General features: G+C 42.2%; 1 protein-coding gene across 1 annotated transcript in view; it reads right to left on the reverse strand.

The window, feature by feature from the left end:
• The window catches only part of LOC126213028 (uncharacterized), a 114,261-nt gene that overhangs the window by 9,297 nt on the left and 86,714 nt on the right, over positions 1-18,250 (reverse strand). The window contains exon 7 of the mRNA XM_049940596.1: positions 12,059-12,231. Coding sequence (XP_049796553.1) covers positions 12,059-12,231 — 173 coding nt within the window. The remainder of the gene's footprint in view (positions 1-12,058; positions 12,232-18,250) is intronic.

Below are 18,250 nucleotides of genomic sequence, written 5' to 3' on the forward strand. Positions count from 1 at the left end.
GATCCACCAACTGCTAACTCCGTTCGGCGATGGTATGCGCAGTTTAAAGTTTCTGGATGCCTCTGTAAGGGGAAATCGACGGGCCGGCCTGCAGTGAGCGAAGAAACGGTTGAACGCGTGCGGGCAAGTTTCACGCGTAGCCCGCGGAAGTCGACGAATAAAGCGAGCGGGGAGCTAAACGTACCACAGCCGACGGTTTGGAAAAATCTTACGGAAAAGGCTAAAGCAGCAGCCTTACCATTTACAATTGTTACAAGCCCTGACACCCGATGACAAAGTCAAACGCTTTGAATTTTCGGCGCGGTTGCAGCAGCTCGTGGAAGAAGATGCGTTCAGTGCAAAACTTGTTTTCAGTGATGAAGCAACATTTTTTCTTAATGGTGAAGTGAACAGACACAATGTGCGAATCTGGGCGGTAGAGAATCCTCACGCATTCGTGCAGCAAATTCGCAATTCACCAAAAGTTAACGTGTTTTGTGCAATCTCACGGTTTAAAGTTTACGGCCCCTTTTTCTTCTGCGAAAAAAACGTTACGGGACACGTGTATCTGGACGTGCTGGAAAATTGGCTCATGCCACAACTGGAGACCGACAGCGCCGACTTCATCTTTCAACAGGATGGTGCTCCACCGCACTTCCATCGTGATGTTCGGTATTTCTTAAACGGGAGATTGGAAAACAGATGGATCGGTCGTGGTGGAGATCACGATCAGCAATTCGTGTCATGGCCTCCACGCTCTCCTGACTTAACCCCATGCGATTTCTTTCTGTGGGGTTATGTGAAAGATTCAGCGTTTAAACCTCCTCTACCAAGAAACGTGCCAGAACTGCGAGCTCGCATCAACGGTGATTTCGAACTCATTGATGGGGACATGCTGCGCCGAGTGTGGGAGGAACTGGATTATCGGCTTGATGTCTGCCGAATAACTAAAGGGGGCACATATCGAACATTTGTGAATGCCTAAAAAAACTTTTCGAGTTTTTGTATGTGTGTGCAAAGCATTGTGAAAATATCTCAAATAATAAAGTTATTGTAGAGCTGTGAAATCGCTTCAATCATTTGTAATAACCCTGTAGGGTTCCAAACTATCTGTTCCACGTAGTTTTCAGAAAAGGCATTAAGTAATGTTTCACAGGATGTCTCATTATGCCCACCACTAAAAAAACTAATTTTCCCGGTTGTTTGTTGGATGATTCAAGTCTCCACCAATGATTGCAGTATGACAGAAACTTACATACAAGTAAACTGAGTAGAAGTAAATTGAGCTTTTCTTTGAAATTTTGAATTACATCAGGAGATGCGTCTGGTGGGCAATAGACGGTTCCAATTATCTTTTTTCATGCACTTTTGATACTGAGTCTTGCCCAATCAACCTCACATTCAGCTTCAATTTCTATCTCGATGGCTACGAGTTTCTCATCTACTGTGATGAACACACCACCACCATTTCCCATTTGCCTATCTCTTTGTGACATACACTTAATGAGGAATATTGCTATCCCACTGCTATCAATTTCACATTTAAACCAGCTTCCTGTACCTAGCATTACATGATCTTCACTGCTTTGCAGTTATCAATGAAGTTGTTAGTGAAGCACCTATTGCTCGTTTAGGGTATGTGTGCAGGAAGGAATCTGCTGGGTCCTTTTTAGGGGAACCATCCCAGCATTTACCTTAACTGATTTAAGGAAACCATTGATAAGCTACATCACCATCACCATCGTTATCATCCTCCTATCAAGGATTAGGCTGTCACCTGTTCCAAACTCACAAACAAAATCATTCCCATCTTTTTCGAGGTCTTCCAATATCTCTTTTCCCATTTAGCTTATAGTTCAGGATCTTCTAAGTAATTCTGTGACAGGCATTCTCATGAGTTGTTGTCACCAGTCTTCATGATATTTTTGGATTTTTTAATTCATGCTGAAAATATTTAATTCTGTTCTAATATTTTTGTTTCTAATCATATCTCTTCTTATGTAGCCCTTTGTCTTTCTTAGGAACTTCATCTGCTGTTTGAATTTTTTTTTCTTTGGTAACCCAGCTTTTGTTTCTATAGGTTACCCCAGTAAATGCCATTACTTGACAGAATTTCATGATGGTATGATGGTACCACACACAGCTTGGAATTTGCGTATTTTCTTTCAATGTTGTTGTTGTTGTTGTTGTGGTCTTCAGTCCTGAGACTGGTTTGATGCAGCACTCCATGCTACTCTATCCTGTGCAAGCTTCTTCATCTCCCAGTACCTACTGCAAACTACATCCTTCTGAATCTGCTTAGTGTATTCATCTCTTGATCTCCCTCTACAATTTCTACCCTCCACGCTGCCCTCCAATGCTAAATTTGTGATCCCTTGATGCCTCAAAACATGTCCTACCAACCGATCCCTTCTTCTAGTCAAGTTGTGCCACAAACTTCTCTCCTCCCCAATCCTATTCAATACCTCCTCGTTAGTTACGTGATCTACCCACCTTATCTTCAGCATTCTTCTGTAGCACCACATTTCGAAAGCTTCTATTCTCTTCTTGTCCAAACTAGTTGTCATCCATGTTTCACTTCCATACATGGCTACACTCCATACAAATACTTTCAGAAACGACTTCCTGACACTTAAATCTATACTCGATGTTAACAAATTTCTCTTCTTCAGAAACGATTTCCTTGCCATTGCCAGTCTACATTTTATATTCTCTCTACTTTGACCATCATCAGTTATTTTACTCCCTAAATAGCAAAACTCCTTTACTACTTTAAGTGTCTCATTTCCTAATCTAATCCCCTCAGCATCACCCGACTTAATTTGACTACATTCCATTATCCTTGTTTTGCTTTTGTTGATGTTCATCTTATATCCTCCTTTCAAGACATTGTCCATTCCGTTCAACTGCTCTTCCAAGTCCTTTGCTGTCTCTGACAGAATTACAATGTCATCGGTGAACCTCAAAGTTTTTACTTCTTCTCCATGAATTTTAGTACCTACTCCGAATTTTTCTTTTGTTTCCTTTACTGCTTGCTCAATATACAGATTGAATAACATCGGGGAGAGGCTACAACCCTGTCTCACTCCTTTCCCAACCACTGCTTCCCTTTCATGCCCCTCGACTCTTATAACTGCCACCTGGTTTCTGTACAAATTGTAAATAGCCTTTCGCTCCCTGTATTTTACCCCTGCCACCTTCAGAATTTGAAAGAGAGTATTCCAGTTAACATTGTCAAAAGCTTTCTCTAAGTCTACAAATGCTAGAAATGTAGGTTTGCCTTTTCTTAATCTTTCTTCTAAGATAAGACGTAAGGTTAGTATTGCCTCACGTGTTCCAACATTTCTATGGAATCCAAACTGATCTTCCCCGAGGTCCGCTTCTACTAGTTTTTCCATTTGTCTGTAAAGAATTCGCGTTAGTATTTTGCAGCCATGACTTATTAAACTGATAGTTCGGTAATTTTCATATCTGTCAACACCTGCTTTCTTTGGGATTGGAATTATTATATTCTTCTTGAAGTCTGAGGGTATTTCACCTGTCTCATACATCTTGCCAGATGGTAGAGTTTTGTCATGACTGGCTCTCCCAAGGCCATCAGTAGTTCTAAAGGAATGTTATCTACTCCCGGGGCCTTGTTTCGACTCAGGTCTTTCAGTGCTCTGTCAAACTCTTCATGCAGTATCTTATCTCCCATTTCGTCTTCATCTACATCCTCTTCCATTTCCATAATATTGTCCTCAAGTACATCGCCCTTGTATAAACCCTCTATATACTCCTTCCACCTTTCTGCCTTCCCTTCTTTGCTTAGAACTGGGTTGCCATCTGAGCTCTTAATATTCATACAAGTGGTTCTCTTCTCTCCAAAGGTCTCTTTAATTTTCCTGTAGGCAGTATCTATCTTACCCCTAGTGAGACAAGCCTCTACATCCTTACTTTCAATATCAATATCTTTCAATATCAGAGCCAAATGAAAAGATAAGGGATTTGAGGCATTTTTTCTAAAACTGAGTTATCCAAAGCAATTCTTTATCTGACGGGATATTTTCCTCAGAATGTCATTATTTTTATTTTGATGCTAGAAGTTTTAAAGTTGTACTTCTTGCAAATTTCGTTCAGCTTGTACACTGATCTTTGGAGGTAATGTTCATTCTTCTGAATAATAACTACGTCATCAGCAAACAGTACATTCGGGTATTTCTCATTTGTTATCTTAATTACTTTGTTTACTTTCCATTTCCATTTGCCAAGAAAGTAGTCAATGTAATTATTAAAAAGGGTAGGTGATAGTCCATACCCTTGTCTAAAATCTTGGTTAATATTTTTTTTCTTCTAATCAAATCCTACCTGTGTCTATCACAATGCGTGTAGTTTTGTGAAGACTTTTCACTATTTCTCTATCAGATGATAAGGATATCCACATTCAGATGTAATCTTCCTTAGGCTATAATGGTTCACACAATCAAAAGCCTTCTCAAGGTTGGTAAAGGCAATAAGAGTTTCTGTGTTAAATTCTCTGTGTTTTTCCATGATGTTTTTATTTACAAACACTTTGTCTGTGCATGAACAACCTGATGTAAATCCATTTTGTTCTGAGAAGAATATGGGTCCTATTGTCTGTCCAAAACTATTTCAGGATTTGCAGTGAGGACGGACGTGGTGGGGGAGGGAGCCCACACGACAGGTAAAGGCCACATTGCACCAATATCATGCAACCTGCAGCCGCAGAAAACCCCCAAAATTGCCAAATCTTCACCCGACCATCACAATAGTTCCTGCTTGCAGTGAGCTTCAGTTGCAGTCAGCTTGCTGTCCTGCCTAATCATTGCGCCCATTTTTATGGTTGTAGGAGTGATTCTTTTATTTTTTATTACTGTTATTTGTTGTCACCAAAGCCATTGATAGGTGTTTTGCCACCCTAGGCAAGAATTGAAAAATGATATCCCCCTCTTTTTTCCTACCAACAGTCTCCCCAATATGCCCCCCTCACAACCACCACCAACAGCCAATGGCACAACAATGCAAATCTCCTATTATACTTTTCATTATTAAACTAAAGTGATCAGGTGTCCTCATTTTCTGGGGACAGTCCTCAATTTTCATTCTTTGTCCTCAATACCTTTAAAACTGATTGAGAACAACAAATGTCCTCTGTTTCTCATTTTTTGTGCTCGGGTTTTGAAAATAACCAAAATAGGAAAAATGTGCGAAACATTTTACACTAGAACTCAACTGAATACACCAGTGCAACCAAATTTTGAATCAATTATTTATTTTATTTAACTGCAAGAAAGTGGACTAATAAAGATGTGAAACTATTTTCTGGGGTGAATAAATTTGTTCTTGAATTTAGAAATCATGTTATACTGATGGGAAACGTGCTGAAGCTTCTAACTAGGTCATCTGGTAATTGTGGTGTTATTTCATTTGTGTTTTAACTGAAATATTCTTAGAATCTCAGCTTTTTTAGAATCTCAGCTTTTTCAGCATCAACTTTCTGCAGTTAAACAGATAAATGGTGCATTGTTTGTATTTCCTATTGAGAACTTTACAACTTTTATTAGCAGCCCCTGTGGCACAGTAGCAACTGCTTTAGTTTTGAGGTAGGTAGAGGTAATGTGTTTACTTTCGCCAAAGTAAGTGAAGACTTACTTCGTAACTGTTCAATATGCTCTTGAAAAGAATTAGGTGCTTTAATTTTTCCTATTTTTCATTTTTCTCCACATTTGCTCAATCTTTTCGCTGTCTGATTTGAAATTAATTTTTACTGCCTTTCCTGACCTCTAAAATTTTGCCACCCCAAGTGACTGCCTAGTCTTGCCTTGTGCTAAAAATGGCCCTGGTTGTTACCGTTACTTGTTGTTACTGTTATTCATTGTGTGGTACTCAAGGATGCCAGGAGAAAGTTCATCATTGATGTTGCTCTTTTGGCCAGCGGATTGCCATACGAGCCCAGTCGGGAGAAATGGTTTGCATGTTACATGCGTACCTTGAGAATAAAAAACTGAATGGTGGTCCACTGCTCTCCATTAACAAAGTAATTGACAGAACTCATAACTTAACACCCCTGGGAAAATATATCTTATGGATAAGCAGAATACCAATATCAATTCATTTGCAGAGGAAGCAATCTCATCATGTTTTTTATTATTATCACAGGAAGGAATGTCCAACTCTTTGGACAAGTATGTGTGACCTTAAAAAAGTCCTGATTCTTTTCACACAACCTAGGCTTTCACTATGGACATTTCTGTGGCCATGGGCTGTTGATGAAGATGGAAGATATAGTTGCATGGCAATGCCAACTTTTAAGGGACACCCATAGCATAAATATCAACAAAGTGGTGTGGCTTGACAAAAATAGGTCAATACTGGTCAAACTGTCAAGCAGGACTGCTCATAATGACACAGCTAAAGGAACAATGGCAATGGCTTTAGGGACGGGGGCAGGCTTATTCTCCAGCATGAAGACACCTTGTAAGGTTTTCTGCCAGTCTCCTACTTTTCAAAGCAAAAGAAAACGAGATTACCATTAAAAAATGAACCACATTATATTTACAACATGATTCAAAGATTCACTAATTTCAAATCTTCAAAAACCGACAATATTTGTTCTAGGTAATGCACCTTGCCATTCATTTGTTGTTGATAATGCATGTACCATGGCAAACCGAAAAGAGGAAATTATTGATAGGCTTCAGCATCATAATGTCCATGTAAGTGATTATCTTAAAAAGATAGAGTTTATGGAAAAAATATCTCTCAATAAGCCACAACTCCATCTACATGAGATTGATGAATTGGCAGAAAAGCATGGGCAGACAGTCATTAGGCTGCCTCATTACCACTGCCATTTACAGCCAATGGAGTTAATGTGGGCTCAAATTACAGGTTATGTTGCAAGGAATAACAACAAATTTACCCTCTGCAGTCGAAAGAATCACAAGAGAAACTGTCAGGAAGGTCATCTCTGAAGACTGAACGAAAGGCACCTTGAAAGGTTTTCTGCCAGTCTCCTACTTTTCAAAGCAAAAGAAAATGAGATTATCATTAAAAAATGAACACATTATATTTACAACATGGTTCAAAGATTCACTAATAACAAATCTTGAAAAACCGTAAAGATCTGTTCTAGGTAATGCTCCTTGCCATTCATTTGTTGTTGATAATGCATGTACCATGGCAAACCGAAAAGAGGAAATTATTGATAGGCTTCAGCATCATAATGTCCATGTAAGTGATTATCTTAAAAAGATAGAGTTTATGGAAAAAATATCTCTCAATAAGCCACAACTCTATCTACATGAGATTGATGAATTGGCAGAAAAGCATGGGCAGACAGTCATTAGGCTGCCTCATTACCACTGCCATTTACAGCCAATGTAGTTAATGTGGGCTCAAATTACAGGTTATGTTGCAAGGAATAACAACAAATTTACCCTCTGCAGTCGAAATAATCACGAGAGAAACTGTCAGGAAGGTCATGCCTGAAGACTGAATGAAAGCTGTTAAACACACAGAGCATCATGGAAAGAACATGGCAGTATGAAGCTATTTTGGAAAATTCAGTGGAGGAGATAATAATTTCATTAAATGACAATGGTGCTCGTGACAATGATACTGACACTTCATAAAAATGAGAATGATGTAATTGGACTTTTTCTGTAGAAATGGAGCACAGCTGGATTCAGCTGCATGGTTGAAGTGTGCAGTTAACACCTGTAAGTACCTACATAAGAAAATTATATTGTCATAAGTTTCGATATTTTAATAAGAGAGCCTTAGTAGCACCTAATTCCGAAGGAAGGTCATCTCAGGAATCCCATCTGTATCACACAAAACAAATACTACGTTTACAATATAACTGCTGTAATAAAAAGGCCCTATTATTTACATCACTTTTGTTCTTTCTAAACAAGAGAGGCTGGCCTATTTAAAGTACATTTTCCCACCATGATAAACATACTTGATCTTATTTTTTGTAGTGTTATGGCGGTCTGTGTCTCGTGTCAAAATTGTACAGGCGCCTGATTAGGAGTTGACACACGAGTGAACCGTTGTGCGTCATATTTAACTCAAATTATCTTGCATTAGGGACCTCTGAAAGAGTTGTGGTTTCAAAAATACGAAAATATGATGTAGTCTTAAGATTTCATTGCCGGCCGGTGTGGCCGAGCGGTTCTAGGTGCTTCAGTCTGGAACTGCGCGACTGCTACGGTTGCAGGTTCGAATCCTGCCTCGGGCATGTATGTGTGTGATGTCCTTATGTTAGTTAGGTTTAAGTAGTTCTAAGTTCTAGGGGACTGATGACCTCAGAAGTTAAGTCCCATAGTGCTCAGAGCCATTTGAACCATTTTTAAGATTTCATTCACATAACTTCAATAAGAAAAAGGTTTCTCGCATGTCGAAAATTTGGTAATGCTGTGTGAAAATGCATTTTTGTAAACCATCCGTATATCTTCTAATAATTTGTTGTTACACAGATAAAACAAAAATCAAAACATAGTGTAACTCTTCCAGAATACATTGACACAGTTTCTATATTTATAAAGTGAATAGTTTGCCTATTTGTGCGAGCTGGATGGAATGTAGGATTACATGTGTGGTAACTCTATCCTGTATTTCTGCATGCTCTTGCCAAACTGTCAATCCTAAAGTAATTTTGGACAGACCATATGAATCTGGCCATTTATGCTGTTACTTAAAGAGTTACATATATGATTGATGTATCTTCAAGCGCAATACATGCTAAAAGATTTATTTTTCATATTTACTTTATTTCTTTGATAGATTACAAATTTTAAAATAATGATAACAGAAAGTGTAAGTATCCTCCCAAGAAAAAACATACAAGATGAGTTTTTGAGCAATTTGTTCCTTTTGAACTTTCAAACCTTCTTGCTCACTCAACAGAAGTGATGTATATGTCCATAATTTCTGATCTCTACCACATTCAGGCAATGAAAATTTGAACCGAGGCTGGGATTCGAACCCGGGTCTTCTGCTTACTAGGCAGATGCGTTAACCATCTATGCCACTTGGTGCCGTGGTTAGACACGACTGCACAGACTATCCAAGCATGCTTCCCCCCTTAATCCAAATTCTGCTTTGATCACTCAGTGCAGATCACTCTTCACCCGACACTGTGCAGGACTTCACATTATGCGAGAATCAAAACGTGTAAAAAGGGCTAGGGGACACTGCTTTGGTTGTGTGCGGCAAATGGGAATTTGGACTGAGGGGGAGGTATCCTTCAGTAGTATGTGCAATTCTCACTGACCACTGTCTCAAGGTGGCGTATATGATTAACCCATCTACCTTGCAAGTGGGAGGTCCAGGTTCATATCCCTGTCCTGGTACAATGAATTCTTGCCAATGAATTCTTTCAGTCTCTGAATGTGATAGAGATTGCCATTTGCGACAGCAGCTGTTATGTCCACTAAAGTTTCTTACGAAATAATTCTTGAAACTGAAATCTTTCGAAATAATTCTATAAACTGACAACAGAAGGTAGCACTAATCAAGGGACAAATAGCAAGACATCCATACATTGTTCTCATGTGAAATCAGTCCAGTTTTTTAGCAATGTATGACTCACACATTGAGAAAATCACGGACTGACCTACACTTGGGTGAGGGCTCCTTAACACAAAGTTGTGACCCAAGCTACAATTACATAGATACTCCGCAATCCAACATAAGATACATGGCAGGGGGTACTCTGCTTCCCTGTTTCAAGAGTGAGGGGAAAGATGACTATCTACACTCCTCGAAATTGAAATAAGAACACCGTGAATTCATTGTCCCAGGAAGGGGAAACTTTATTGACACATTCCTGGGGTCAGATACATCACATGATCACACTGACAGAACCACAGGCACATAGACACAGGCAACAGAGCATGCACAATGTCGGCACTAGTACAGTGTATATCCACCTTTCGCAGCAATGCAGGCTGCTATTCTCCCATGGAGACGATCGTAGAGATGCTGGATGTAGTCCTGTGGAACGGCTTGCCATGCCATTTCCACCTGGCGCCTCAGTTGGACCAGCGTTCGTGCTGGACGTGCAGACCGCGTGAGACGACGCTTCATCCAGTCCCAAACATGCTCAATGGGGGACAGATCCGGAGATCTTGCTGGCCAGGGTAGTTGACTTACACCTTCTAGAGCACGTTGGGTGGCACGGGATACATGCGGACGTGCATTGTCCTGTTGGAACAGCAAGTTCCCTTGCCGGTCTAGGAATGGTAGAACGATGGGTTCGATGACGGTTTGGATGTACCGTGCACTATTCAGTGTCCCCTCGACGATCACCAGTGGTGTACGGCCAGTGTAGGAGATCGCTCCCCACAGCATGATGCCGGGTGTTGGCCCTGTGTGCCTCGGTCGTATGCAGTCCTGATTGTGGCGCTCACCTGCACGGCGCCAAACACGCATACGACCATCATTGGCACCGAGGCAGAAGCGACTCTCATCGCTGAAGACGACACGTCTCCATTCGTCCCTCCATTCACGCCTGTCGCGACACCACTGGAGGCGGGCTGCACGATGTTGGGGCGTGAGCGGAAGACGGCCTAACGGTGTGCGGGACCGTAGCCCAGCTTCATGGAGACGGTTGCGAATGGTCCTCGCCGATACCCCAGGAGCAACAGTGTCCCTAATTTGCTGGGAAGTGGCGGTGCGGTCTCCTACGGCACTGCGTAGGATCCTACGGTCTTGGCGTGCATGCGTGCGTCGCTGCGGTCCGGTCCCAGGTCGACGGGCACGTGCACCTTCCGCCGACCACTGGCGACAACATCGATGTACTGTAGAGACCTCACGCCCCACGTGTTGAGCAATTCGGCGGTACGTCCACCCGGCCTCCCGCATGCCCACTATACGCCCTCGCTCAAAGTCCGTCAACTGCACATACGGTTCACGTCCACGCTGTCGCGGCATGCTACCAGTGTTAAAGACTGCGATGGAGCTCCGTATGCCACGGCAAACTGGCTGACACTGACGGCGGCGGTGCACAAATGCTGCGCAGCTAGCGCCATTCGACGGCCAACACCGCGGTTCCTGGTGTGTCCGCTGTGCCGTGCGTGTGATCATTGCTTGTACAGCCCTCTCGCAGTGTCCGGAGCAAGTATGGTGGGTCTGACACACCGGTGTCAATGTGTTCTTTCTTCCATTTCCAGGAGTGTATATGCCTCCGTATGAGCCATAATTTCTCGTATCTTATCTTCATGGCCCTAACGTGCAATGTATGTTAGAGGCAGTAGAATGATTCTGCAGTCACCTTCAAATTCCAATTCTCGAAACTTTCTCAATAGTGTTCCTCAAAAAGAATGTTGCCTTCCCTCCTGGGATTTCCATTTGAGCTCCCAAAGCGTGTCCATAACACTTGCGTGTTGCTCAACCCTACCAGTAAAAAATGTGGCAGCCCATCTCTGAATTGTTTTGATGTCTTCCTTTAATCCAAACTGGTATGAATCCCAAACTATAGGCGGTCTTCTTTACAGATGAATCACACTTTCCTAGAATTCTCCCAATAAACCAATGTCAACCATTCACCATCCCTAATATAATCCTTACACATTCGTTTCACATCATATTGCTTTGCAGTGTTATACACAGATATGTAAAAGATGTGACTGCATGAAGCAGACACTGCTACACTCAAGCTCGGCCTGCAAAATATAAACATAGCAACTTTGAAAGTTGGTCTGAAAATCAGTATAGTGTCTTACATAAAATGCAAAAACTATTCCTAAAATTGGGGTTGCTCAGCAGCAACAAAAAGGTGCATATTGAGAGTTACTTGGGCAGACAGAACAAGCAAGTGTTTCAGTGACGAGTGTGAAGTTGAAGCTGTTAACTCTGATTGTAAGGGCAATTCCGAGAAACGTAGCCGGGCGATGGGGTGACAGGTGGACTGCGGAAGTTCTCTGCTGAATTACAAAAAAAATGAGAAAAGATTATGATGACAGCTTGATGGGAGTTGTGTTTTGTGAAGCCAGAAAACAAGATTTGGACTTCAATGGGCCAGCCCAGACGGACTAGGAAGAAATGCAGAGCACGAGCAGACGTGGCTTACTTCTGCTGGATGTCACGCAGCACCTCTTTCTCGGCGGGAGTCAGCCCGTCGCGCAGGATCTGCAGGTTGGACTGCAGCTCTCGCACGCTGTTGACGCCGACGAGGTGTGTCGCCTGCCCCTCGCGCGTCAGGGCGTGGTGCACCGCCAGCCGCGCGAGCTCCACTCCCTTCTCCTGTGTCAGGAAACAGAATTGCCTCAGTCATTTCAGAATAATGTATTCAATCCTAAATTTAGTGCAGGACCTGATGTTGTTGTTGTTGTGGTCTTCAGTCCTGAGATTGTTTTGATGTAGCTCTCCATGCTACTCTATCCTCTGCGAGCTGCTTCATCTCCCAGTACCTACTGCAGCCTACATCCTTCTAAATCTGCTTGGAGTATTCATCTCTTGGTCTCCCTCTACGATTTTTACCCTCCACACTGCCATCCAGTACTAAATTGGTGATCCCTTGATGCCTCAGAACATGTCCTGCCAACCGATCCCTTCTTCTAGTCAAGTTGTGCCACAAACTTCTCTTCTCCCCAATCCTATTCAACACCTCCTCATTAGTTATGCGATACACCCATCTAATCTTCAGCATTCTTCTGTAGCACCACATTTCAAAAGCTTCTATTGTCTTCTTGTCTAAACTATTTATCGTCCACGTTTCACTTTCATACATGGCTACACTCCATACAAATACTTTCAGAAACGACTTTCTGACACTTAAATCAATACTCGATGTTAACAAATTTCTCTTCTTCAGAAACGCTTTCTTTGCCATTGACAGTCTACATTTTATATCCTCTCTACTTTGACCATCATCAGTTATTTTTCTCCCCAAATAGCAAAACTCCTTTACTACTTTAAGTGTGTCATTTCCTAATCTAACTCCCGCAGCATCACCCGACTTAATTCGACTACATTCCATTATCCTCGTTTTGCTTTTGTTGATTTTCATCTTATACCCTCCTTTGCAAGACACTGTCCATTCCGTTCAACTGCTCTTCCAAGTCCTTTGCTGTCTCTGACAGAATTACAATGCCGTCGGCAAACCTCAAAGTTTTTATTTCTTCTCCATGGATTTTAATACCTACTCCCAACTTTTCTTTTGTTACCTTTACTGCTTGCTCAATATACAGATTGACCTACACGTTGACCTGATACATATGTATTTCTCAAATCTATGGCTTGTCTTTTCTGTTTTTAGCACCGAGAAGTTGTAACAATGTAAAATTGTATGAAATGCAGGAGGATCTGCAACAAATTGACGCATGGTGCAGGGAATGACAAATGAATCTCAATGTAGACAAGTGTAATGTGCTGCGAATACACGGAAAGAAAGATCCTTTATCATTTAGCTACAATATAGCAGGTCAGCAACTGGAAGCAGTTAATTCCATGAATTATCTGGGAGTACACATTAGGAGTGATTTAAACTCGAATGATCATATAAAGTTGATCGTCGGTGAAGCGGATGCCAGACTGAGATTCATTGGAAGAATCCTTAGGAAATGCAATCCGAAAACAAAGGAAGTAGGTTACAGTACACTTGTTCGCCCACTGCTTGAATATTGCTCACCAGTGTGGGATCCGTACCAGATAGGGTTGATAGAATAGATAGAGAAGAACTAACGGAGAGTAGCGTGCTTCGTTACAGGATCATTTAGTAATCACGAAAGCGTTACGGAGATGATAGATAAACTCCAGTGGAAGACTCTGCAGGAGAGACGCTCAGAAGCTCGGTACGGGCTTTTGTTGAAGTTTTGAAAACATACCTTCACCGAGGAGTCAAGCAGTATATTGCTCCCTTCTACGTATATCTCGCGAAGAGACCATGAGGATAAAATCAGAGAGATTAGAGCCCACTCAGAAGCATACCGAGAATCTTTCTTTCCACGAACAATATGAGTCTGGAATAGAAGGGAGAACCGATAGAGGTACTCAAAGTACCCTCCACCACAAACTGTCAGGTGGCTTGTGGAGTATGGATGTAGATGTAGATTTTTGTACGATTTAGAGTAGGAAACTGACACATTTGGTTACTAACTTTAGGATTTTGCTTTTCATAATCGGTACAGTTAATATGCTGGCCACTCCATATCACGTGTAGCTAATAATTTAAAAGACCTACACAAAGAAATAAGGGGCTGGACTTTATAAATTCTGGAATGGACTGAAATTATGCAGAGTCTGAAGCTATAGCCCCAACACACCCTCAACACTCAGGTGGGGTTAAGACATTGCAGTACACTGTCAAACTTTGCTGGCCTTTTGATGACATTATGTCAGAGTTTGACTGCTCAGTTATTCATCCTGGGCTTGTTTTATATGTCCTTGTATCTGGTCTATTTGGTTTTAACAATTTTCACACTGAAGTATTTTATAGTTTATATGGTTATGCTGTGTAAAATGGGCCTCAACCATTCCTTCAATATTTGGATATGCACGAAAATTTTTGTAACTTCCCTGCTACGTGTACGGTGGTGCTAGTGGCCTCGTGACACACACGAGTGGTGTAGCCCCGCACAGCGAGGCGGTTGGAGGGTTGCTGTCTGGCACTTCCTGGTATGAGATGAGTTTTCTTAACCGTGGGCTATCAGTGTTGCTAGCTGGGGCTTTTATTTTTACTTGTCTTCTTATTTTGCCCTTTTCATTGTAGGAAAATGCACTTTTAACACGTCAGTTTTTCAACTGGTCAATTTTGACGTCCTGCATGTTGAGGGTATCGATATTTTATTTTGAGAAGGTTGAGCGCCCCCCTCCTTCCCATGTCAGGGATTAAATGTTTTACTGGCAAATGCGTATTTCACATTGGTTGTCAAAGCGCATAGATTATTGGGATAGGTATCTACCACTATAAATTCCAGGATCGAGTGAAACTGGCCATTAAAATTGCTACACCACGAAGATGACGTGCTACCGACAGGAAGAAGATGCTGTGATATGCAAATGATTAGCTTTTCAGAGCATTTACACGAGGTTGGCACCGGTGGCGACACCTACAACGTGCTGACATGAGGAAAGTTTCCAACCGATTTCTCATACACAAACAGCAGTTGACCGGCGTTGCCTGGTGAAACGTTGTTGTGATGCCTCGTGTAAGGAGGAGAAATGCGTACCATCACGTTTCTGACTTTGATAAAGGTCGGATTGTAGCCTATAGCGATTGCAGTTTATCGTATCGCGACATTGCTGCTCGCGTTGGTCGAGATCCAATGACTGTTAGCAGAATATGGAATCGGTGTGTTCAGGAGGGTAATATGGAACACCGTGCTGGATCCCAACGGCCTCGTATCACTAGCAGTCGAGATGACAGGCACCTTATCCACATGGCTGTAACAGATCATGCAGCCATGTCTCGATCCCCGAGTCAACGTTGGAAGCGTGTATTCGTCATCGCCGTACTGGTGTATCACCCGGTGTGATGGTATGGGATGCCACTTGTTACACGTCTCGGTCACCTCTTGTTCACACTGACAGCACTTTGAACAGTGGACGTTACATTTCAGATGTGTTACAACCCGTGGCTCTAGAAATGTTCAACTGCTGCCCTGGCCAGCACATTCTCCAGATCTCTCACCAATTGAAAACATCTGGTCAATGGTGGCGGAGCAACTGGCTCACCACAATACGCCAGTCACTACTCTTGATGAACTGTGGTATCGTGTTGAAGCTGCATGGGCAGCTGTACCTGTACACGCCATCCGAGCTCTGTTTGACTCAATGCCCAGGTGTATCAAGGCCGTTATTACGGCCAGAGGTGGTTGTTCTGGGTACTGATTTCTCAGGATCTATGCACCCAAAATTGCGTGAAAATGTAATCACATGTCAGTTATAGTATAATATATCTGTCCAATGAATCCCCGTTGATCATCTGCATTTCTTCTTGGTGTAGCAGTTTTAATGGCCAGTAGTGTAAAAAGGATAGTTGCTACTCACCACGTAATGGAGAAGCTGAGTTCCAGATAGGCACAACGAAAAGACTGTAGGAAAGTGACCTTTCAGCCGACAAGGCCTTCATCAAAATTAGACAAAACACACACACATACAGAGAGAGAGAGAGAGAGAGAGAGATGCAACTCATACACATGATCACAGTCTCTGGCGGCTGAAGCCAGACTGCGAGCAGCAGAGCATGATGGGAGAGGCAACTGGGTGGTGGGGATAAGGAGGCGGCCAGAGAGGGCAGGGGGAGGAAAGCAGGGTAGGGGTGGGGGATGGTAAAGTGCTGCTTGTGGGACATTCAGGGATGACATGAGAGAGGGTAGGGCAGCTAGATGCAGTTGGGAAGTCAGACAGAGGGTGGGATGTGGGTAGTGGAAAAGGAGGAAAGTAAGAAGACCGATGGTGCGATGGCAGAATAGAGAGCTGTGTAGAGCTGGAATGGGAACAGGGAAGGGGCAAGATGGGTAAGAACAATGACTAATGAAGGTTGAGGGCAGGAGGGTTATGGGAGCATATGACATATTGCAGGGATAGCCCCACCTGTGCAATTCAGAAAAGCTGGTCTTTGGGGAAGGATCCAGATAGCACAGGCTGTGGAGTAGTCACTGAAATGAAGAACATCGTGTTGGGCAGAATGCTCAGCAATGGGGTGGTCCAGCTCTTTGTTGGCCACAGTTTGTCAGTGGCCATTTGTGCGGACATACAGCTTGTCCCGTGTAGAATGCAGCACAGTGGTTGCTGCTTAGCTTGTAGATCGTATGACTGGTTTCACAGTTAGCTCTGCCTTTAATGGGATAGGTGATACTTGTGACCGGACTAGAGTAGGTGGTGGTGGTGGTGGTGGGAGGATGTATGGGACAGGTTTTGCATCTGGGTCTACTACAGGGATATGAGTCATGAGGCAAGGGATTGGAAGCAGGAGTTATGCAGGGATGAGGACATTGTGTAGGTTCAGTGGGTGGTGGAATACCACTGTGAGAGGGGTAGGAAGCATAGTGGGTAGAACATTTTTCATTTCAGGGCACAGCGAGAGGTAGTCAAAACCCTGGTGGAGAATGTGATTCAGCTGCTCCAGTCCTGGGTGTTATTGAGTCATGAGGGAAATGCTCGTCTATGGCTGGACAGTGGGACTTTGGGGGGTGGTGGGTGACTGGAGAGATAAGGCATGGGAGATCTGTTTTTGTGCAAAGTTGGGAGGGTAAAATACTATGCCTTCCCCTTTCCCACCCCATGCATTCTAGCCTGAGATGCTGAAGATTGGCGGTCGTGTGTACATGAGGTGTGCTTGCTTTTTGTGTGTGTGTGTGTGTGTGTGTGTGTGTGTTTTACTGATGAAGGCTGTGGTGAAAGCTATATGTGAGTGTCTTAATTCTGCCCGTCTGCAGCTTGACATGTTTTCTTTACAGTATTTAGCAATCTGTTTTTTACTACATTGTTGATATTCTTACCTGGAGTTTCCATTGTCTGATATATTAACATTTTTGTACTGAATTTTAATTTATTACTAATATGTATACTTGAATTATTGTGCAATTAGTAAATAAAAATGAAATGTTATTCTTATTTGAAATTATGATTAATATTTATCAATTAAATTTTAAAATTAATAATAAATATGAAGTTCAAATAAAAATAGATAAACAAATAAAAATGCTTCCAAGATGTCTCAAACCTCTGACTTTGCAATTTGTAGATTAGAACAATGCGCATTCAGCTAGTGGTGATTCTGTTAACAAAGAGCTTGAAATGTTTTATACTTTCTACATGACATCATGACATTGTTTGGAAAGTTTTAAAATTTTCTTTTTTAGTTATGTATGAGGTTCTGTTCTTTTGGACATGTCAGAAAGAACAGACACAATTTTGATGCAGTAGCCATTACGAATTATGAAGCAAAGGAATTACAGACGTTGGCTGTGAGCAGGTGTTGATTGAAATCAAAGGTGAATGTTGAAAATTAGTGTCCACTCACAGCCAACATGTGTAATTCCCTTGTGTCTTAATTCATAATGGCTTCTGGATCAAAATTGTGTCTGTTCTTTCAGACATGTCTGAATGAACAGACACCACACAGTCCTTCAATTCCTTTGCTCTTTTTTGAGTAGTGAGTTGCACTGGGGAAACTAAGAGGGCCAGTTTGATAAGATGTTGCTGTAAGACGTACTCTCCATCATATTATCTGTGATAGCTACACTCCTGGAAATGGAAAACAGAACACATTGACACCGGTGTGTCAGACCCACCATACTTGCTCCGGACACTGCGA

Source organism: Schistocerca nitens, chromosome 11, assembly GCF_023898315.1.
Source record: "Schistocerca nitens isolate TAMUIC-IGC-003100 chromosome 11, iqSchNite1.1, whole genome shotgun sequence".
Classification (NCBI taxonomy): domain Eukaryota; kingdom Metazoa; phylum Arthropoda; class Insecta; order Orthoptera; family Acrididae; genus Schistocerca; species Schistocerca nitens.